Source organism: Urocampus carinirostris, chromosome 2 (genome assembly GCF_059441175.1).
Source record: "Urocampus carinirostris isolate Australia breed hairy pipefish chromosome 2, RoL_Ucar_1.0, whole genome shotgun sequence".
NCBI lineage: Eukaryota > Metazoa > Chordata > Actinopteri > Syngnathiformes > Syngnathidae > Urocampus > Urocampus carinirostris.
In genome coordinates this window covers 54240937-54264012 of record NC_142350.1, presented here as the reverse complement: position 1 = coordinate 54264012, position 23076 = coordinate 54240937, and the positions used below count along the sequence as shown (strand labels likewise).

At 42.5% G+C, this 23076-nt stretch overlaps 1 protein-coding gene across 2 annotated transcripts; it reads right to left on the bottom strand.

Moving 5' to 3' along the window:
- Positions 1–1123: 1123 nt before the first annotated feature.
- Positions 1124–22940, bottom strand: scn1ba (sodium channel, voltage-gated, type I, beta a). 2 transcript variants are annotated; one of them, XM_088327128.1, is made up of 7 exons: positions 22721–22940; positions 21250–21411; positions 9904–10070; positions 9411–9648; positions 6458–6599; positions 2900–2975; positions 1124–1363 (listed from the first exon to the last, which is right to left on the bottom strand). In XM_088327128.1, the coding sequence occupies exons 2-6, from the start codon at positions 21311–21313 to the stop codon at positions 2909–2911; spliced, it is 678 nt and encodes a 225-aa protein (XP_088183254.1). In that variant the 5' UTR covers positions 21314–21411; positions 22721–22940; the 3' UTR covers positions 1124–1363; positions 2900–2908. The 2 variants fall into 2 exon arrangements, with proteins under 2 accessions (XP_088183254.1, XP_088183253.1); XM_088327127.1 differs by lacking the exon at positions 2900–2975.
- Between the last annotated feature and the right edge of the window lie 136 nt (positions 22941–23076).

The following is a 23076-nucleotide window of genomic DNA, read 5'->3' as shown; positions in this document are numbered from 1 at the left end:
ATCTACATTGGTTCAGGTATAAAAATGTTTTTAACAAAGAAAAAAATGACAAACATTGACGCATATCTCTAAAGATACAAGATATATTGAAGTTAGCAGTATTTAGAAAGTAGACATTCTCATATTTAAATACAACGGACTATTTTTGTGTTTAAAAAATCTAAATGCTAACTGTATCAAACCACTTATATATACAGTACAGTACAACAGTAAGCCGCTTTAAATAACATATCTTTTTTAATCAATATTTTATTCAATACAGAATTACCAACAAAAAACGGTTATTTTTCTAGCTAACTGGAACAAACTTAAATAAACATCCGACATGTTTTATTATATTACATACAGTATACTGTGTATTATATCCGTTTGGCAGCTCGTGGAAGCGCAATGCTGCCCTCTTGCGGCTTTTCTTAGTAAATGTTCGAAGGTATTTGCGCATGCGCGAGATGTACTTACATGGTGAAAAATGAAACCTGAGTCACCTCGATGACTCAAAAATGTATTTTATAAAATGTATTCTTAATTATTGCTTAGGATGAAAAACAATTGGTTCGTATTTAAAATACATATATTTTTTTTACCTCAACACATTTTACAATATTCATGCTGATTATTGTATTTTTAATGTGAAACCTGTCACCGTTTGAAACACGTTTTTGTACCTTTATTATTCATTTTTAACTTCTTCAGAAATTGACCTAGTTTAATCTATGCTAATTTGTGACTCCCCCAAAATCTTTTATTTATGTTAAAATTCTAAAAAAAAAAATAGAAACGATGTGTTTTTAGAAAGCAGTGAAAACGAACCGATTCGTAATTCATAATTAGTCCCAAATATAATTTTAATTGGTCTCTTTCGGGATTTTCAGAAATCAATGAAGAGTAAATCATTGTATGGAATCAAGAATGACATCCAAAAATATTCTTAGTCCTATATCATGTAGATTTCTTTGTAGTTTAGTGATTTTTTTTACAGTAGTGAAAAGTTAATAGGACTAAACCATTTTTTTTTAAATGGCAATAATTGGCAGTAATTCTAACATATCATTTGAATCATCCAAATAATTTTCAGGCATGTCGCTTTAATGACAAATTATTCTGTTTTTTCTCAAATAATGGATTATTTTCCAATAATTGATTTCGTTATTTATTGGGAAAAAAATGTATTTACATATATTGCTTGCATCACATTCATAAAGAAGGAACATTTTCTTCTTTCTTTTCAAGAAGATGAACAGAAAAAATGTGTGTTGTCCTCTATTTGATTGGTGTTTTCCCCGTCTTGGAGCGTTCTCGCGGTGGAGACGGCGATGCCGAGGGCGGATACGAGAATCCATCTCGACGCCAACTTTTTCCCAAACTGAGGTCACACAAAAACAAGGACAAAAATCACTATGTTCAGTTGGAGCCCCTCACATTTCTCTCTGTATCTCTCTCTTTCTTTCACTCTGTTTCCCTCATTCTTTCTTTTTTTCTTTATCTTTCCAGCTTTGCATTTCTTTCTCTTTCTTTCCCACTCTCTATTTTTTTCTTCTGTTATCATTCTTTATCTTTTCCTCTTTCTCATCTCTCTCTCTATATTCTTTTCTTTCTGCCTTTCTTTTTCTCTCTCTCTCCCCGTTTCTCACTGTCTTTCTCTTCCTTTCACTCTGTTTTTCTCTTTTTTTTCTTTACTTTTTCTCCTTTTTGCTCTCCATTTCTTTCTCTTATTTTCATTTTCTCTCTCTTTTCTTTCTCTCTTGCTTTCTCATTCATTATCTCTTCCTTTTCCTTTCTCATCTCTATTCATCTCTTCCTCTTTCTTGTCTCTTTTTCTATCCACCTTTCTTCCTCCCTTTAAATTTCTCTCCTCCCTTTTCTCACTGTATCTCTCTTTCACTCTGTTTTCCTTTTTATTTCTATTTCTTCTTTTCTATTTCTTTCCCATTCTCTTTTTTCTTTCTTGCTTTCTCATTCTTTATCTTTTTATCTTTCTCATCTCTCTCTCTATTTTCTTTTCTTTCTCAGTTTTCTCACATTCTTTCTCTCCCTCTCTTCCTTTCACTCTGTTTTTCTCTTTATTTTTCTGTTTCTTTTTGTCCTTTCTGCTCTCTATTTCTTTCTCTTACTATTCTTTTCTCTCTTTTTTCTTTCTATCTTGCTTTCTCATTCTTTATCTCTTCCTTTTCCCTTTTCTCACCTCTCTCTATTTCTCCTTTTCTTCTTTTCCCTCAGTCTCACCTTTCTCTCTGTCTTTCTCTCTTTCTTTCACTCTGTCTTTCTCTTGTTTTCTCTTTCTCTTTTTTACTCTTTCTGTCCTGCTCTCTATTTCTTTCTCTCTTTCTTTCTCTCGTTCTCCTTTAACCTGGTAATAACGTAGAAACAACATAGTAAGTCGTACAAAATAAGTTATGTCAGAAATGCATATTGAAATTGGGTGCCCTTTTCGCTAATAAGTAGCAAAAACTAGCTCTCAGTTTGAAAAAGGTTGAAGACCCCTGCCTTAACCACTATGGTCGGAGGGGCACCATTTCCTGTGGTGTGTTTTGGGCAAGTACAGCCTGGAGGCGCCCATCCCTCTCCAGGCTAACAAATATACAGTACCGTTAATAGAAAATGTAAAACTCAATGCTATAAGAATATGTTAATAATGTCACATATAAGCCTCACCGGAGTATAAGTCGCACCCCAGGCCAAACTATGAAAAAACGTATAGTCCGGGAAATACGGTAGTTCATTTTTTGGGCTGCTTTAACCTCTGGTGCGGCTTATACAAAGCCAAAATTGAGTTCTGCTCTTAAACTCAAGCATGGGGTTTTAATCAGGGGTGCTCTGTAGTCTGCGATTCATGGTATGTTTTTAAAGGGGCAGTGAAAGAGTCAGAGGGCCTGTTGTGGTCTTGCGGCCGAGAACCTACCGTGTTTTGTTACTCCGCCACCTGCTCGGCTGCAGGGTTGTCTTTGTTTTCAGACGCTACGGCTAAGTACTCGGCCCTAAAGTGGCGGAGAGGGAAAGGACCGGCAGGAGCCAGGAGAGAAGAGAGTCAAACAGGTTGAAAGGATCAAAACAGAAGTCGGGTTTTGATGAAAGAAACAAAAGGAATGGAGTGCCATTAACCTTCCATATCATTCAGGGTTGAGTTATAAAGTTGAATTATAAGCCCATGCACCCATCTAGTATCTTTTTCTGTACATATGTCAATAAATTGTGTTAAATCTGAAACCATCAGCTTTTTACAAAGCAGGGAATGATACAACTAAAATTACTTGGGGATGCACATGAACTTTTTATTGATTTTAATCAATTTTATCGATTCGTTGTTGCAGCCCTATACGTTGATAAATAGAGAGTATACATATTACCTATTTTTCTGGAAAAATATTTTTAATCTTGTGTTATTTACCATATCTTTCAACGCATTTATCTAACAAAATAAGGAAAATAATTAAAATTGATAATACATCATTTTTCTCATTTTAGTTATTATTTTTAAGTATTTTTCTCATTATAACATATTTTAAAAATGTGGGTGAAATATTAAAAATGCTTTTGTTCGATTTTAGCGAATCATTTTTCAACCTCTTTCTGCTAAAATAAGAACAAAATATTTTAATTCAATGCTATTTACCACATTTATTTAAACTCAAGTAAAAGATAATAAATAATTTTACTGTTTTTTTACAGTACTTTTATTTTACCATTTTTTTAAACTTTTCTAGTGAAATAAACAATTTAATTAAATGTATTTCTCAAATAAAATAATACAAATCCAACTTAAAATAACAAAAATTCATACATTAGATATACATTATTTTTCAAGGTTTTTCATTAAAAAAAATAAAATATGGAAATAAAATCGTCATATCTGAGAGATTTTCTGCCTTATGATGATTTTTTGAAATCTTTTTTGTTAAAAAAACATACACACAAAAAAAAAAAAAACAATCATAAGTAATAAGTGGCTGAGACTGGCCTAAATTGCATGTACATCAGGAAACTTTAGCACCAACTAAATGCAATATTGATGTATATTAGTCAAAATAGTTCTTTCCATTTTTGTGTGCTTCTTGAGGTTCTCGATGGAATGTGATGTGTCAGGAATTGTGTCCCAGTTTTTTGAGATTTTCCTGCCCTCATCATGAAAACGCAGAGACGTTATTGGCGGAACTACTTCCAACAGTACTCCCTTACAATACTGTCGTTTTTGTACCGTATTAATCGGCCATGGGTCCCTAAATCTGCCGTGATGCTAAAGGTAGAAGCAAAAACATGATAACCATAGAAATAAAGCTTGTGATTATTAAGAAATACATAAAACTGCAGTTGCTAAGTTGCATGGTCGTAACCAATCCTCCATCGAGACTATTGTTAAAAAAATAAGGAGGCGATTAAAGGTCTTGTATGTGAGTGTGTGAATGCATAAGTGTGAAGCACGTTGTAAAGCGTTTCGGGAGGTTTTCAGTGACTTGAAAAGCGCTAAATAAATGCAGACCATTTACCATTTTACCATTTGATTCATTTTATGTGTTTTTACCACAGGATTATTGAGCAACAGTAAAAATCTCCCAAAATATGTCTCTTTTGCTTTTCGTGTTATCGGACCAATGAGATGTCTTTGTTTTGCATTATATATCTGATATTGGTCTGATAATTCTCCTCTTGTCATGATTCCTGATTTGACCTGGTTGGCTGTTGGACTCTTTTTAAACTCCCTTCTTCTGAAAAGAACCCGTCAGACCGTCTGCAAACCTATGCTCCCAGCTAGGCAAGCTTTTGTACTCTCCGACACTATCCTGCCCTGTTTCCTGCCTGTTACCTGTTGCCGACCTCTTTTCTGGACCCGTTTCTGTTTTTGCTCCTCCGCCCCGGCCATCGACCTGTTTTTCTCGCTGCCATTGACTACCCTCGCTCGACACGGAAGTGCCACTTCCGCGTTCCTGCTATCTGCTACCCGTGACTGACGATCATCCGTTCCTGGTCCATGACACTTCTAGTATTCTTTGTCCTTTGTATTGACCCTTTTACATCATATAACATTTGCAACTTGTACACGAAGAACACATTCAAGAGGGAAAGATTGAAAAGAATTAGAAATGAAAAAAAATAGAAATAAAGGACCGGCCAACAGGAAAAGCAAGTGAATCTTTAAGTCAGGATAAGATTTTGGTTGATGTTGATCAGGGGTATCAAACTCATTTTAACTCTGGGCCCACACGATTGAAAAAACATTCTCAGAGGCTGGGCAAGTAGGTTAGAGAGAAAAAATTATTGCAAAGGTTTTACGGCCTACAAACGTCATTTGTTTTTACAACAATTCTTTCACAAGATTTTCTTTTTTTTTTTTCCTGGTATCTTTTGACGCATAATACTAACATTTTGGGGGGCTTATTTAGTCGGTTGCATGATACACAACTGTATTTAATCACATTTTTTTAGTGGAAGTACAATGTTGGCAACAAGATTGACTTGGTATAATTGGAAATGATTTGAATGCAACACAATCTTTTTCTTCTTTTTCCGTTTTTTTTAATTTCTTTTTTGTAATTCCTTTAAAAAAAATCTCATTGTGTTTATTTTTTCCTAGCTGTTACTTTTTTCTTTTTGTTCTATATTTAATTTTTTTCATTTGTTTCTTTCTTTTCTTTTTTGGGGGCTTTTTTCTGAGTTTTTTCTTCCTTTTTCTCTTCCTTTTGTTTCTTTTTTTTCTGAGCTTTTCACAACTTTTTCATTGTGGTATTTTTTTCTTTTTTGTTGTATTCCCCCCCCCTTCCTTTAAGTCATTTTGTGCACAATTTGGTCGTGTGGGGATTAAAGAAGCAAAAACAACCTGAAGAGCCGTTTGGGACCCGAAAGAGCCGGTTCTCTTTAGTGAGCCGAGCCGAAGAAGCCGGTTGTCTATTGACTTTACTTTTCAACTTCGTTCGACATTGACTTCAAAATACCGCATTTAAAAAACAGCGTCAGAGGAACCCGTGTATTTTTACCTTCATGCACTGTAACTTTGACTTAATTCGCTTCTTAATTAGCAATTTTGAGCCCTGATTTTGTGCGCTGGCTAGATTTTCTTGTGCGCTGAGAATGTGCAGGCAGTGCGCGATTGCGCACGCGTGCAGCTTAGAGGGAACATTGTTGACGGGTATGACCATTGGAGTCAAGGCACATGCTTCTGTCCAACGTAGCTGAGGTCGCTTTAATTGCCGATTTAAAACCTACGCCATCTGTGGCGCCATTCCCAGGATGGGAGAGACAGGCGATTCCATCCTCAGGCTGTCAAAGAACCATGGTGTTATTGCTAAGAACGTCTGAGTGATAAATGTAAAATAAAATTGACGAAATCGAGAACAACAAACCTAGAAGCTTGGTTTAATCGAGTCGTAGACCCGTTTGAATTGTTTTTCACTCATTTTTTTTACAATCATGGCCTTTGCAACTGACTTTTGTGTTGTTCAGTGAAAAGAAAGGAAGGTGGACTCACGCGCTCTCCCTCAAGGCCTCCTCGCCGGCCGCCGAAATCTTCCTGTAGCAGTAGATCATCTCCACCAGGAGCCAGAGCTGCAGGCCGACGATGGCCACGTACATCATCACCTCCGACAGGATGGAGGCCATCCCCCGTGTCACTGCAAGCGCAAAGAAGAAAATCGAGGGAGTTCCAGCTTTTAAGTACCTAATGTCAAAGCCAGAACAGATGGTAGACCCAAACGCGTACCGTTTCACGAAAAGCTTTATTGTAGAATCGAGGAAGTCAGGTCGGGGGAAACAAAGGACAGTGCTCTGGTGCTTGTTGGGCAAGGAGCTCATGGGATTGAAGCGTGGTCGGAATACGGAAACGAGCGCAGTTGCCGGGACGGGCGATCGGAGCGTAGTAGATGCGCCAAGACTGTCACGGTTGCCATGGCGCCCAATTGTTCCCTGCCATTTGGCGCCAGGTTCTGTCACGGTTGCCACGGCGCCCAATTGGCCCCGCACAGATTGCTCCCTGACTACTTAAACGCTGTCTTGTGAGTCGCCTGTTGTCGGAGCGTCTGCGAAACTCCTGCTAAACTCTGTTGTGATACGTCAAGCCCTGTGAATCCCGTTTTTGCCTGTTTTTGCTCTTGTTTTGCCAAGCCCTGTAAATCCCCATTTTGCCTGTGTTTTTTGCTCTTGTATTGCCAAGCCCTGCGAATCTCCCCTGCAAATTAGGCGATCTGCTTCAGCTGTTGCCCAGGGGGCGGGGCCAGCCGGTTGCCACGGCGACCATGCTGGACACGACAGAGCCCCCCCTTTAAGGGACAGCTCCTGAGGTCCCAAAAAGAAAAATTATTACCTCGCACCCCGGAATGGTTCGACGCTCTCGATTGGGGCAACCCCGCTCCCTTCTCCGAACACGCAGGAACGGGGAGAGGCAGGCGCCATCGGCGTCGGACGGATCGGACTCGGCGTTCGGCAGGGGGGGATCGGACAGGCGATCAGCAGTGGAGTCGGAATGGGTCGACGCTCTCGATTGGGGCAACCCCGCTCCCTCCTCCGAACACGCAGGAACGGGGAGAGGCAGGCGCCATCGGCGTCGGACGATCGGACTCGGCAGGGGGGGTCCGGCGGACAAACAGGACAGGCGGAATCAGGACAGGCGGAATCAGGACAGGCAAAAACAGGGACAGGCGAAAACAGGGACAGGCAAAACAGGGACAGGCGGAATTAGGACAGGCAAAACAGGGACAGGCGGAATCAGGACAGGCAAAACAGGACAGGCGGAATCAGGAAAGGCAAAACAGGACAGGCGGAATCAGAACAGGCAAGACAGGACAGGCGGAATCAGAACAGGCAAAACAGGAAAGTCGGAATCAGAAAGGGCAAAACAGGACAGTCGGAATCAGAACAGGCAAAACAGGACAGTCGGAATCAGAACAGGGGAAACAGGACAGTCGGAATCAGAACAGGCAAAACAGGACAGTCGGACTAACAGGCAAAACAGGACAGTCGGACTGGCAGGCAAAACAGGACAGTCGGACTGGCAGGCAGGGGAGTCGAGCAGGCTGGCAGGGGAGTCGAACAGGCAGACAGGGGAGTCGAACAGGCAGGCAGGAGAGTCGAACAGGCAGGCAGGAGAGTCGAACAGGCAGGCAGGAGAGTCGGACAGGTCGGCGTCAAATCTTCCCGGGGCAATACCTAAAACCCCCCTCGCACCCCGGAATGGGTTGACGCTCTCGATTGGGGCAACCCTGCTCCCTCCTCCGAACAAGCAGGAACGGGGAGAGGCAGGCGCCATCGACGTCGGACGGATCGGACTCGGTGCTCGGCAGGGGGGATCGGACAGGCAGCCATGGGAGTCGGATGGGATCGTCTGCTGAGTTTATTTCTTGGCTGGCTCATTCTGTCACGGGGGGACCGGACCAGAACGGAGGCAGAAGGCAGGAAGGAAGAACTCAATTGCGTTGACGATCAAAACTTTTATTTAGCAAAATAAAAGTCGTCCAAAACTCAGAGACAAGACAGAACAAACAGGCTTTAACTAAAAACGTGCAAACACAGGTTTCTTCCGACTCAAACAAAACAGGACAGAGCAAAACAGAACGGGAAATGCAGACAGAAAATGCAAATGATCCCCCACCCGCAAAACCCAAAACTCCCCTTAAGAAGCAAACGCGCAAATTAGGCGATCTGCTTCAGCTGTTGCCCAGGGGGCGGGGCCAGCCGGTTGCCACGGCGACCATGCTGGACACGACAGGATTTTATACGATCGAATACAAATTACATTTAATGCAAAAGATATTCACTGGCTGGGCTGTGTTGCGATGTCAGGGCACCCTGGTGGAAAATGTTGTTTACTGGAACGGCGGGAACGGGATAAGATGATCAGCACATCCAGACGCAGAAAGGCCCTGATGACGTAGAAACGCTCGGTCTTGAGTATTTCAGACATTACGCCGCTCTTCGACGAGATGGTGAAGCCCAGGGGGGCTTCCTTGGCATGCCCATGGGAGGAGTCGGCACGCCATTATGCGGGGAGAAGATGGCCAATGGGCGAGCGCTAAAGGACTTGAGAAAAAGGCTTCCCACAGACGCCAACGACACTAATTCGGCCGTTTTCGATGGAGTACACTTAGTTAAATTGTTAATTAAATTAAATCTGCCCCTGTATGAAAATGTTTTCCCTCAAGAAAACGAGCGCGCATAAATTGTTGGGTGAATGTAGGTTGCGTTTGGTTAATGGAGTCAGATCATTTATTCGAACAATTTGGTAAACGGTACACTTTGATATTAATTCCTAACATTTCATTGCAGTTCATTTGTGCCCAGAATATTCTGTAAGTAAAACCTTCGAAGGAACTGCTCATCCTTTTTTAGCCTTTATCAGGAAAACCTACCTCCTCACTAGACGGGAAATCCAACGAAGAAGAAGAAAAAGACCTTTTACAAAAGCCAACAAAAAGCCAAAGGGCACTCACTTGTGGGCACCACGCGTACGTGGATGATCTTGCTGGTGTTGGTGTGGAAGGAGTAGTCGTTGTAGAAGAGCACGCGGCTAAAGACGCACTTGTAGCTGCCCGTGTCGTTGAAGGTGACATTGAGGATGTAGATGGAACCGTCTTGGAGGTCCAAGGTATGGCGGCTTCCCCGCCATTGCACCCGCGACTCAAAACGCCCGTCCAGGATCCAACCGCGATGGTCCTCGAAGCTGTACAGCTGTGACGGGAAAAACATCAACTTTCGCCTAAGTGCCCTCCCAACACTTCACATTAGGTTTTATTTAAGGGAGAGGGGATTATTAGACAATGAAATCGATGTCATAGATATGTAACGGGTGTAATAATAACTTTTGTTTTATTGAAATTCCTGCTGAAATATGTGTATAGTTTTTGGTAAGTGTCAAGCAAGCGCTATCTCATTTTCCTTTCTCAAGCAAAAGAAACCCCCCTTCCCCTTTTTCATGCGACTGACGTGCGAGTAATGGGCGTGGCCTGCAGCCTTGAAGAGCCAGGTGACGCTGGCGACGGCCGTGACCTCGCCCCGCCTCTTGCAGGAGATGCAGCCCAGCTTGAAGCCGCGGTTGGCCACCGCCTCCGTGTCCGAGTCCACCTCCACGCACGCGCACGCAACACCGTCCCCTGCAACCCAGAGAACGCAACGAAGACCGCTTTGAGACGTGGTAAGAGTGAAGGTGAGAGCGAAGCAGAGAGAGAAGGACTGGGGGGAGAGAAAGACAGACAGAGAGAGAGAGAGAGAGAGAGAGAGAGAGAGAGAGAGAGAGAGAGAGAGAGAGAGAGAGAGAGAGAGAGAGAGAGAGAGAGAGAGAGAGAGAGAGAGGGAGGAAGGAAGGAAGAAAGCAGCGAGTGATGAGTCAAAGAAGGAAGGAAGGAAGGAAGGAAGGAAGGAAGGAAGAAAGGAAGGAGGGGATGAAGGAAGGAAGGAAGGAAGGAAGGAAGGAAGGAAGGAAGGAAGGAAGGAAGGAAAAAGGGAGAGGGGAAGGAGGAGTGAGGAGAGAGTGAAGGACTGGGAAGAGAGAGAGAGTGAGAGAGCGAGAGAGAGAAAGGAATGAAGGAAGCAGAGAGTGAAGGAGTCAAGGAAGGAAGGAAGGAATGATTGATGGAAGGGAGGAAGGAGGGAAGGAAGGAAGGAAGGTAGGAAGAAATAAGGAAGAAAGCAAGGGAGGAAAGAAGGAAGGAAGGTAGCGAGGAAGGAAGGAAAGAAAGAAGGAGGGGGGAGGGAGGGAGAAAAGGATTGGAGGAGTGGAGGAGAGAGTGAAGCAAAGAGTGAAGGAGTGACAGAAAGAAGCAAGGAAGGAAGGATGAAAGAGAGGAGGGAAGGAAGGGTGGCGGAAAGGAAGGAAGGAAGGAATTGAAGGGAAGGGGAAGGAAAGAGTGGAGGTGAGAGTGAAGAAACGAGTGAAGGAGGACGTGAAGGAATAAAGAAGGAAAGAACGAAGGAATGAAGAAGCTCAATGTCATTTTTTTTCTGCTGAGACGATAAAAGGACAAAGCAGACAGCGACTCGCTCCAACACACAGACGTTCTAAACTCACGACAGCAAGATGACAACACATTACATAATCCGGATTATGCAACAGATATTCCGGAATTTGCTGTGTGCTCGCTCGCTAATCCTTACATTAAAATCCCTTAACGGGAAAAAGACACACACCTTTTTTAGTCATGAATCCTATTTCGTCTATGTTTTCGACCTTGGACAGTTGTGTTTTATTCAATGAAAAAAATCTGCCTAGTAACAGGATAAAACTGAAAGAAAGAAAGAAAGAAAGAAAGAAAGAAAGGAAGGAAGGAAGCAACATACTATAAGACTTTAGCGCCACCAGTTGATTAATAGGCCATAACGCCGGATGGATTGAATAGCGATGTCACAAGGCAGCCAAGATGAGCTGTATCCATAATGTGTATTCGTCCTTGGATGGCCACAAAGAGAGCCGTGTGTCATCCATCCACGAGGATCATAAGGGACATTATTTGTTCCAGCTCAGCACCGCCTCCTTTTTTTTTTTTAGACGGCTTCCATGAGAACAAAAATGGGATAACATCTTTGGTGGGCCGTAAGGGTCTGCAAAGCCGTCTCTGATGGCCTAAAAGAATATCTGAATCATGTGATGTGATTTTCTTACATGGAATACTTATGAAATAATTCAAACATTTCTGTCAGCTATTTTTATTGCTTTCCTCCTGGTTGCGCTACTTTCCGATGTGAGCTTTCATATTCAAGCATTTAATCACTCACACTTCAGCCATTACTAATTGTCAGTAGCCTGCCTGGAGGCCTTCGCAAAGACTTCTGAAGGCCTTCAGACGTAACATCAGAGTTCGATAAAGCTGTTGGTTTAGCCAGTCTGTGTCATGGTTGCCATGGCGCCCAATTGGTCCCTGCCGTGTGGCGCCAGGTTCTGTCACGGTTGCCACGGCGCCCAATTGGCCGCGCCCACTGACACCAGCTGAAACGCGTTGACAGATTGCTGCCGGACTACTTAAACGTGGTCTTAGATGGATAGATGGATAGATAGATAGATAGATAGATAGATAGATAGATAGATAGATAGATAGATAGATAGATAGAGAGAGAGATAGAGGAGGGAGATAGATGTGCCTGTAAGAGTTACATGTTCCATTTTACAAATCCACACCCCTTTCCTATAAAACAGGGGGGGAAATTGTTCCTATCCTTTCTTGGGAGATGCGTCTACATCGTTCGGTACGGAGTGCACTCTGATTTTGTCTTTATTTGAAACGTTGTGAAAAATTGTCATGGTTGCCATGCCGCCCAATTGGCCGCGCCCGTGTGTGTCACAGTTGCCATGGTGCCCAGTTGGCCCCGCCCGTGTGGTGCCAGCTGTGGGTCGTTGAGGGATTGACTTTCTGTTTATATAAAGCTCAGCGCTCTCTTCCTGCACTGTCAGCCCATCAAATGAACTTCTGCCCCACGAGACGTGGGTTCTGCCTCTGCCCTGTTTTCCTGTGATATCTACAGTCCGGTATTGTTCCCGTTCATTTTTGTACTGTTTAATTTCAGGTTCCAGTTTTGTCTTTGTCCTGTTTATTATCTTCTCCAGTTTTCGTTCCCGTCTAGTTCTTCCTGTTAATTTTCGATATCCTGATTCGTTATCTTTCCTGTCTCTCCCTTCCTGTCCGTAATCGACTCCATCTGTCCGATATCGACTCGGGATATTGGAATCAGTCTCGTCGGTCTCTGTCCTTCCACGCCAGGCCGGCTTCCTAACGTGCATGACTCCCCATTTCCCGTAAAATAAAAGGCTGGGGCGGCAGTAGCTCAGGAGGTAGAGCGCTCGTCTTGGGATCAAGGGGTCCCAGTTCGAATCCCGACTCGTCCGTGTTACATGTCGAAGTGTCCTTGGGTAAGACACTGAACCCCTAATACCCCCAATAAGCAGCTTAGCGCCTTACATGGCTGCAAGGCCGCTATTGGGAAATGTGGAGCACATTGTAAAGAGCTTTGGGAAGTCATTGACTTGAAAAGCGCTATATAAATGCAGATCATTTCATTTCATTTCATTGTGTGAGAACGTCACGCGATTGGGTCCTGTATCTGTTCTGGTACTGACAAAAATGTCCTCAACTGCATTGCTTCTTTCCAGCCCTAAGTCCAAATACTCTGGTCAAGCGTTAACTTAGCACAATGAAAAACCTATACTGTATAAATATGATATACAGTACATGAATTGATTTTCTTGGTAATTTTGGCTGCCATTTATCAGAGCACTTTACTTCATGGTAAATGTTAACTGTTATAATCTCCCCCTTGTCATTTTCATCAATATTGTAGGCACGTTTCATGGCCGCTATTGACTTTTTTTGCATCAAGTGCACTCATCCCGATTCAAAAGATTTAATCAAGCCATCTTCTTTCGGGCACCCTTCCAATTTCCTGCCTTAACCTCGCCTGTAAGTCCAAAAACTCTACTAACCATTTTGATTCCAAGCAAAACGGCTGTTTACTAGTGAGCGTAGCACAAAGGATTTATTTTGTGCGCAATTTGTCATCATTTAAGCAGCAATTTTCCAGGAAGATAATGTGATTGTGTTTTTAAGGTTTTTCTTAACCCCCAGATTTTCCAAATTCTCTAAAATATCCCATTTGAAATGAAGTATTCGCCTACATAACCTGGCAGCGCTGACTCAAATTGACCATCTTCCCGTGTAGCACAATTACAATTTTGTCACGACCGGTACAAGCAGTGGACGCAGCGATCCGGTGCTCGCTGGGCAGGTGGAGCAGGAGGCCCTCGCGAAGAAGCGTGGTCGGGGATCGGAAGCAAGTCGGGCAGCCGGGACGGTAGTACGGAGCCTGGTCGGAGATCGAAACAAGTCAAGTAGCCAGGACAGGAGACGGAGCGTGGTCGGAGTTCAGAACAAGTCGGGTAGATGGGATGGGAGAACGGAGCGTAGTCGGATATCAGAACAAGTCTCGTAACCGGAGACGATCGGGAAATCAGGGACAGGGGATTGATACAGGAAACAGGGGATGGAGTCGAGCAAGATACAGGAACAGGTCGGGACAGAACGGGAGCCAAAGTAAAAAATGCTTGCCTTGCATGTGCAGAGGTTCGCTGATGGACTGACAAGGAGTGAATTATAATGACGTGGTCAAATAGTAGGATGACTGATTAGGGAACGAGTGGCAGCTGGGGCTGAAAGAGTGAGCGCAGGTGAGGGCAATTGACAAAACATGACAATTTTCGTGAAATTAGTCACGATTGATGCAAAATCTTTAATGTCAGACTGTGGAATTGCATTTTTGGGGGGGTTTTCTTTACCCCAAATATTTCAAAATTCTCTTACATATCAAATTTTCAAATCCATTCTCCGCCCACAAAATGGCCACGATTAGTCTTTTTTTTTTTGTTTAATTTTTCTCGGTTAACGACTAAAATTTCATGCCAGGTGGTTGGATTGTTTTCTTTAGAGATTTTCTTTGCCTCACTTCTTTTCAAAATTTTCTGAATTATCACATTTTCAGTCCTTGCTACAGTACATTTGCTGGCAGCTCCAAAACAAAATGGACGATTTCCTGTCCATAAGTGCGCGCAGCACAATAGAGCTTTTTCGTTAAATTTGCTATGATTGACACAGAAACTTTTATGTCAGATTGTGTAATTATTTTCTAGAGGATTACTTTCCTTGATTTTTTTTTTCTAATTCCTTAAAATCTTAAATATGAAATTATTTACCCCCACATTTGGTGGCAGCTTCAACTCAACATGGCCACATCCCTGTTTACCAGCGAGCATAGCACAGTGGCCTTTTTTGGTGAAATTTGACATGATTGACGCAGAAATGTTCATGTCGGATAGTGTAAATGTTTTTAAGGAGTCTTTTTGCGTAAAATGTTTCCAGAGTCTCTAAAATGACACATTTTAGATCCATGCTCTTCCCACATTTTCTGGCAGCTTCAAATCAAAATGGCCAATTTCCTCTTTATTACTGCGTGTAGTTTTTGTCATGATTACTCATTACACTCACCTGTGCCCGCTCGTTTGGCGCCAGCTGCTGCTGGTCACCTGATTGGTTCCGCCTTCTACTTAAGCTCAGACCTTTCACTCGCCTGTTGTCAGTTCGTCAGCGAAACTCTGTTTTCACAAGGCAAGCATTCGTGACTGTGACTCCCGTCCCGTTTCGTCACCCGTTTCCACTCGTCCGTTCCTGAGTTCCCCGTTTGTCTTCTGCTACGACTCATTTTTTGACCCCGACCACGTTTTGATCCCCCATCCCGGCTAACGACCCGTTTTTTGACCCTGACCACGTTCTGATCTCCCGTCCCGGCTAACGACCTGGTTTTCCGTCTACCAGTCAAGTCAAGTCATTTTTATTTGTATTTTATTTGTACTACGCTACGATCTACCGCTCCGGAAGATCTACTTCCGCATTCCGTACACGCTCCGATCCCGTGAGCGCCTTGCTTCCCCTGTCCAGCGAGCACCGGATTGCTGGGGCTGCCTTTCCTGTAAAATGTAAATGGTCTGCATATAACGCTTTTCAAGTCAACGAAGACCTCCCTCTATATTTCAAAAAACTTGTGAGTAACATTACGCATCTGGGTCCTGCTTCTGTTCCGATCGTGACATTTTTGGGTGTGTCACTAAAAAATAGTAATTTGTTATAGTTACTCATTACTTTATTTGTTACCCCCCAGAATACTAACACCCAAAAGTTGCCCGTTACTTTAAAAGTAACAATGTAGTTACAAATCCCTGTATATTCAGTACATGCATGGAAGCCGACCCCCTAACTGCTTTAAATAGCCAAATAATAAAAGAGAAAGAAGAAAACATCTCTATCAACCGATGGAAGTGGTGAACCCTGCATATTGTTTGGCTTGTGCAATTTTGAGAGCTTGCAAACAAACACTTGGCTGAGACACTCCATATCCATTTTGTCTCTGGGCTGCAAACCACTCAAAGATTTCCTTTTCCATTTCTGGGTACTGTCCAAAATGTTAGAATAGTTTAAAAAAAGACCAAAATTCAGCACACATTTACCGTGAATTGTTATTAAACATCGAAGCGCACAGGGAGCGCAGTTGCTGTGTTTTGCGGAAACGTGGCTCACGTTTAGCATTCCGGACGCTAACGTGTAGCCACCCGGAGCTACCTGGTAAACAGAGACATGAAAGCCGGGGGGAATCGGAGAGGAGGCGGACTTGCTAACACGAGGTGGTGTATCCCTGGATTTTCACAAAGAAAAGTTTTCCATCTGCCGCAGGGATGTCAAACTTTTGGACTGGCGTGACGTCATCCACTCCGCTACAAGCACCCTAGGGCATCATGTTAATCTGTTAATAAACAACGGGGTAGACTGCTGGAAGTGTGAATTTCCCTACGGGGATGAATAAAGTATCTATCTATCTATCTATCTATCTATCTATTAAATTTGTCCCATTTTTAAGCTTCAACCCCATTCCTAACGCAACCTCTACCATTTACTAATGAGGCCATAGAACGTAATGAACACATATAAACTGACCCCCTGATTTCAGCATTTTATATTACAATTGTGAATACAGCTTAAATGCGAGTATATACGGTAGGGAGAATATCTCTTTAAATCAATTCTATTCGAAATACTTTCTTTTTATTTTTATTCCCTGCTCGGCCCAAATTTGGTGGCAGCTTCAAATCAAAATAGCTGACTTCCTGTTCAGTTTGTGTTATCGGCCCATGATTTGTTTTGTCTGCCAATTATTGTTTTGAATAGTAAAGATCATTTTGTAAGTTATTTGTGCATTTATTTATAAATAATCATCTTGTAGGAAGTAGGCTCCCATTTTTCCCTACCACTGCATGCATGGTACTGCAGCTGCCATAATACGAATAGCTGAAGCTGGATGAGACTAGATAATCTCCCCTAATGCATCACATCCTTTTTTTGTGTCCTCTTTTAAATCCTCTGGCTTAAAACGAGATCATCTGTGACGCTCGGCCTTAAAACTTTTGGCATGGTTAGTTTACCGCGTTTGGGAAACATCCACAACATTTAACAATTAAGATGAAATGCAACATTTTTTTCACTCAATCACTGGTTGGTTGTGACAGGATTGAGTCTAGGAATTCAGTCATTTATTTTTACGTGAGGGCAGCACGGCGGCGCAGTGGTTAGCGCGTGTGCGGCACAGTTCTAAGGTCTCGGGAACCTCCTGTGTGGGTTCAAATCCAGCTACCGGACTTCCTGTGCGGAGTTTGTATGTTCTCACCGTGCTTGCGTGGGTTTCCTCCGGGCACTCCGGTTTCCTCCCACATTCCAAAGACATGCATTTCAGGTGAATTGGCCGGTCCAAATTGTCCCTAGGTGTGACTGTGCGAGTGAGTTGTCTGTCCCCGTGTGCCCTGCAATTGGCTGGCACTGCCAGATGATTGCTGAGATGGGCTCCAGCACCCCCGTGACCCTACTGAGGATAAGCGGTGCAGCTAATGAGATGAGATGAGATGAGATATTTACGTGGATCAAAATTTTATCATTAATTGTTATTGATTAGTGTTAAGGGCTACCTGCTTGACATGCATATCTCAAATAGCATTTTATGATATTGCTATGTGTCCTGATCCGGTGCACTACCTTCACCCAGAGGGTCCAAATCAAGTTTGGAACTGGGCACTCAAAGGTGTGTCGGAACTCCACGAACCTGCCCCTAATGTCATGAACCGGTACAGGAGGAGAACCCAGATGCGTGACGCTTCTCACACAAGCTTTTATTTTACGGGAAATGGGGCAGTCATGCACGTTAACCCAAACGCCAGTGATTCGGCGATCGTTGGGCGGAAGACGTAAGGCAGCAGTCTGGCGTTGAATGACAGAAGACCAGAGGCCGACGAAATCGATACCCATTGCACGAGCTATATCGAACAGACGGGACAGACAGGATTGATATCAAACACTGGAGATCGAAATTAAACAGGACAAAATAGACGGGAACAATACCGGACAGAGAATCCAAGCAGGAAACCGGACAGAGTCAAAACCCATGTCTTGCAGGTGCAGAGGTTTGTTGACGAACTGACAAGGTGTGAGTGAGAGCACTGAGCTTAAATAGAAGGGAAGCCAATAGTCAACGAGCCGCACCTGGCACCACATGGGCGGGGCCAATTGTGCGCCATGGCAACCGTGACACCTAATCATCTATTAGATTATCAAAATGTGTCACTGAGTATGTGGTCACTATCGCATGAGTTTTCAACTATATTAGTTTTATTAATTAATCAGCAGCACATCCTATTCACCCAAGTATTTTAAAAAGTATTTACTTGCTGTACTCATGTGAATGTATTATTTCCGGTCAGTATTTTCCCAGCAATGGTCTTCCGATGCGTTAACCTTATCTTGAAGATACCTTGAAGATACAGCTGTGTGAAGTTTTAATAACTTGTACATTGAGTTCCAAGAAGTGTCTGTCGGAGCTTGTTATTTTGCAAATCCAAACACTTTCTTATAAAAACTCCGGTCAGCCATTTGTCGATACCTTTTGGGGCCAAACACACTCCTTGCCCTCCGGAATGAGGACGCTCTCCTGAACAATTGGTCTGGAGTGCACTCGGTCCATTTTATTTTGTAACTTTGTAGTAAATGTCCCCAATTTAACTGTTTCTCTTCAACCTTTTTTGTCCCTGTCCAAAATACTCAATCCGAATCCCGGAAGTTGAACACGCGGTGAGACACAGATTGTCTTTGCCAACACATCCTAGCCCTAGTTTCTAGACCTGGTTTGTCCTTGTTTGTTGTTCCGGATTTTTTTTTAATAAATTTCATCCCTTGTTGAACACACCTGACTACGGCTTCTCAGCATTTGGGCCCACCCCCGACATCAAGACACTATGTTGTAATTTTGGTATTATGCTGTTATTATGAGATTTTTTTATTAGAAGTAGTGTTAAAAATAGACTCAGTCAACTGGTTTTCTGGTAGATGAAAATGACACATCACTAGTAAGCTGTTAGAGCACAGTGGCTGGGAGGTTAGCGCGCAGCCCCACGGTGTGGAGGTCCGGGACTACATTCCAGCTACTGCAGCCTTCCCATGCTGAGTTTGCATGTTCTCCCCATGCCTGCATGGGCACTCCGGTTTCCTCCCGCATTCGCAAAAACATGCATGTTAGGTAATTTGGCCGGTCCAAATTGTCCCTAGGTGTGAATGAGTGAGTGAGTTGTATGTCTCTGTGTGCCCCCCTATTGGCTGGCAACCAGTCCAGGGTGTCCACTGCCTGAAAATGGCTCTGATGGGCTCAAGCACCCCTGGAACCCCTAGTGAGAATTAGCAACGCAGAAAATGGATGGATGGATGGTGAACTATTTTCTGAACCATTTTGAGGGCTACTCAGGTGTTCTTAGGGGTCTACCTCGGGCCCGTCGGCACCATGTTGGGGACCCCTGGAGTAAGTTAATTTAATCTTGCAATTATTTCTGAAAACAGTAGTACATGGTTGGAATATTGCTAAAAGTTTCCATATCATTATGAAAGTTAGACTTAGGTGGCGTCAGCTCAGGGGGCACATGGTAGAAAAACATTATCACAGGGGCTTGACTAGCAAATTATGGCATAAAATGTGTGCCTTAGCTGGAGGGCTGGTGGTCTTTTGGAGGCTCACAATTAAATTATGATTTGAGGATGTAAGATTTGATAATTTTGGGGCGGCAGTAGCTCAGGAGGTAGAGCGATCGTTTTAGGATTAAGGGATCCCAGTTCGAATCACGGCTTGTCCGTGTTACATGCCGAAGTGTCCTTAGGTAAGACACTGAACACCCAATACCCACAATAAGCAGGTTAGCGCCTTACATGGCTGCACAGATCACGGCCGCTATTGGGAAATGTAAGGCGCTTTGGGAAGTCATTGACTTGAAAAGCGCTATATAAATGCAGATCATTTCATTTCATCATCATAAAAGGATCATTAAGGTTTTTTTTTCCTCTATATTTTTTTCCTTCACTAAGATTTACTGTAATTTCTTCTAGTGTGTATCCACTGGGCCTTTAAAAAAAAGCAAAGCAACAATTGAATTAATCTCTATTCCAGTTTGTTTAACTTGGGGAAACTCAAGCAGACTCAACAGTGACAAAAATAGTATACAAACACAGATTTTAATTATTGTTTTAAGAATTTAAAATTCATTCTGATTTCGTTTTTTGGAAAATACTGAATCTGAAAAATGGGCTGTAAAATATCGTATTATTGAAAGGAGCTAAAGATTATTTAAACTTCTGCAAGGACACCCAGATGCTATTTTTTTAATTAATATTGCCTTAAACAACACACCCATGACTTTGATTCTAAGTAAAATAACATCTGGATGGGTTTCCTCAATGTTCTCTGGTTGATCAATGATACTCAGCATATACAGCTTCAGTGGGTGCTTTGCGGGTGACATCTGACTTTAGCGACATCCAGTGGACATATTTAAAAGTGCAAGTCATTGTTTAACGCGATCCAGCTCTTGTTCTCTGGTGCTTCTCCCAGCATTATCTCACGGGTCCCATAAAAACGATGTAGTGGGCCACAAGTTTGACACATGTGGTTTGAACGAAGTGAAGAGAACAGTATTGAAGAAAATCTGCCGAAAAATCTCAAGAACAAGAATAAAGATGTCATGGCCAGAACAGACGGTAGACCCAAACGTTTCACACCAAGCTTTATTGCGGAAGCTGAGAAGGCGCGGGAAAACAAACGCCAGCGATCCTCTGATCGATGGGCAAGAGAAGCAGGAAGCCCACCAGATCGGAGAGTGGTCAGAGGGCGCAAACAAGTCGAGCAACCTGGATGGGAGATCTGAGAATGTTCGGTGGACGGAAAAAAGTCGGGCAGCCGGAACGGGACATCGGAGCGTGGTCGGTGGAAGGAATCAAGTCAGGTAACCAGAACAGGAGATCGGAGCGTGGTCGGAGGAAGGAATCAAGTCAGGTAGCAGGAGACGATCGGGAAGCCAGGGGCAGATGAGTAGGATACCGGACAGGACGGGACGGGAAAGACGGGAGCCAGAGTCAAAAAAATGCTTGCCTTGCATGTGGGGAGGTTTGCTGATAGACTGACAAGGAGCGAATGAGAGTGAGAACGAATGAGAGAATCAGGAAACGAGCACCAGCTGGAGCCAAACGAGCGGCCATAGGTGAGGGCAATGGGAAAATATGACAAAAGAGGCCACTAGATAGCGCCTAAGCAAATCTTTGATACTAGACATGGCTTAGGCATTTACACAAAAACACTGAGAATTTAAGTTTTTTAAATTTGCAAATTCTGAAAATCGAATTCTTTTGTGTTGCAATGGTAACATAATCTAGTAAAACTCACCTTGAAGTGCAATGAGGAAGGCCAACGGCATGATCATCAGATGGACCTCAGCTATAGCGGACATTTTGTCTCTGTCTTTCAGGTAAGCGCCGACATAAGTAACTTTGCAGGATTGGTCCCCAAAAAACGACGAATTGGAAATGAGAATCTTGAATGTTAATCCTTACACAAAAGAAAAGGAGAAAAAAGTGGGAGGCAGTTTTTAGTGTCCACGCTTTTAGTGTCCAGTTACAGTCAATTAATCACTTGCAGTGTCGCCTTCCTACTGTCCTCAATTATTAATCACAGATGGACTAGGCAGACCTACGGCATTATAATTTTTTTCAATTTTCCTATTTTAGGGGGCTTTATTGCATAAAGTTTCGTCTGCGAATATACAGTGCAATTATTTGAGGTTTTTTAAAAAAGCAGAGGATGAATATTTCCCAAAAAATCAACAGATAATTGAAAATTTAAAAAAAAATCTGCAAAAAAATGTTAAATAAAGCCTTAGATCAAAAACACTAGATTTGGCTTGAATGTAAAAACTTAATTGTAAGTCACAAAAAAGTACCAATATAAAAGCATAAAAACAATAAACAGGAGCGGATATCTCTATACAGGAAAATAAAATAGAAATAATAATCCTTAAATCAGCCACAGAATCAATTAATATATAGCATAAAAATGAGAAAATTGGAGTGGATGTTCCTTCCTCCCGTTTTGGTCTCAATGTAAAAGCTGAATAGTCGGTCCCTGAAAAATAATCTGCCAATAAAGAAACATCTACATAATATGAATGGATGTTCCTCCACAAAAAATAATAATATTAAAAAAATAAAATTCTTTAAATAACCCGCAGTAGCTCTGGTCTGAGTGCGAAACGGAATAGTAGGTCCCTGAAAAATACCAAAATAAAAGCATAAAAATAATAAATGATTGTGGCTCAATCTCCCTCAAAAAATACAATAAGAATTAACCCTTAAATCAGCCACCATAGCCTTTTCTAAGTGTAAATACTTCATTGTAGGTCCCTCAAGAAGGCTACCATTAAAAAATCTTTAAAAAGAAAATAAATAAATAGGAGTAGGTTTCCCTCCACATGAAAAGATAAGAAAAACAAAATCCTTAAATCAGCCAGGGTAGCTTTGAAGCAAGTGTAAAAATTAATTGTAGGACCCTAAAAAAATCTACCAACATAAAAGCATAAAAGCAATAAATGGGAGTGGATGTTTATCCACACACACAAAAACACGAATCAGTGAATTAATCAATAAAATTGTCTTGCCTAATGAGTATTTTATTTCAACCTTTTGTTCCTAAGCAACAAATAACAAAGGATGGGTTATTTCCATAAAAAATTGTTAAATCTGCCTCTGTTTTTCAGTAAGTTACTCCGCAAATAGATGATTTTTCGCTCTTTAGAATTTATGAAAGTTAAGCGATTTCCTCAGGAAATATTTGAATGCTTTTGTAATCAGTATATATTCACCTTGCTGTCAGGGAAACAAAATCCTGCAAGGAGGTAATCCAGAGTTGGTCGCATCCCGTCGGGCAGCGATGCACTGCACCGTCCGGCAGTTTTCAAATGGAAGTAAATCAAAACAACTAAAGTCAGAAGGTTAGTATCGGCCGGGAAAGATCAGGAGGCTTGCTGGCGGACATGACGTGACCGTGCCGTTCTCATCTCTCTTTGGGACAGGACGGAGGACGGGGGAGGTCGGTGATGTGATGAAACGTGGAAAGGGAGGGAGGAGGGTGGTGTTAGGATGTTGTCATGGCAACGGAGGTTTAGAAATGCTTTACATCTACTAACCTCCACGTGTTTCACAACGGTTTATCGGATGC

Excerpts from the sequence above, each read along its gene's own strand:
- scn1ba (XM_088327127.1), bottom strand. The coding sequence starts at position 21,313 with ATGTCCGCTATAGCTGAGGTCCATCTGATGATCATGCCGTTGGCCTTC. Across the intron at positions 6,600-9,410 it reads CGTACGCGTGGTGCCCACAA|TGACACGGGGGATGGCCTCC; the intron begins GTGAGTGCCCTT and ends TTGCGCTTGCAG. Across the intron at positions 1,364-6,457 it reads GAGGCCTTGAGGGAGAGCGC|TTTGGGAAAAAGTTGGCGTC; the intron begins GTGAGTCCACCT and ends GTGTGACCTCAG.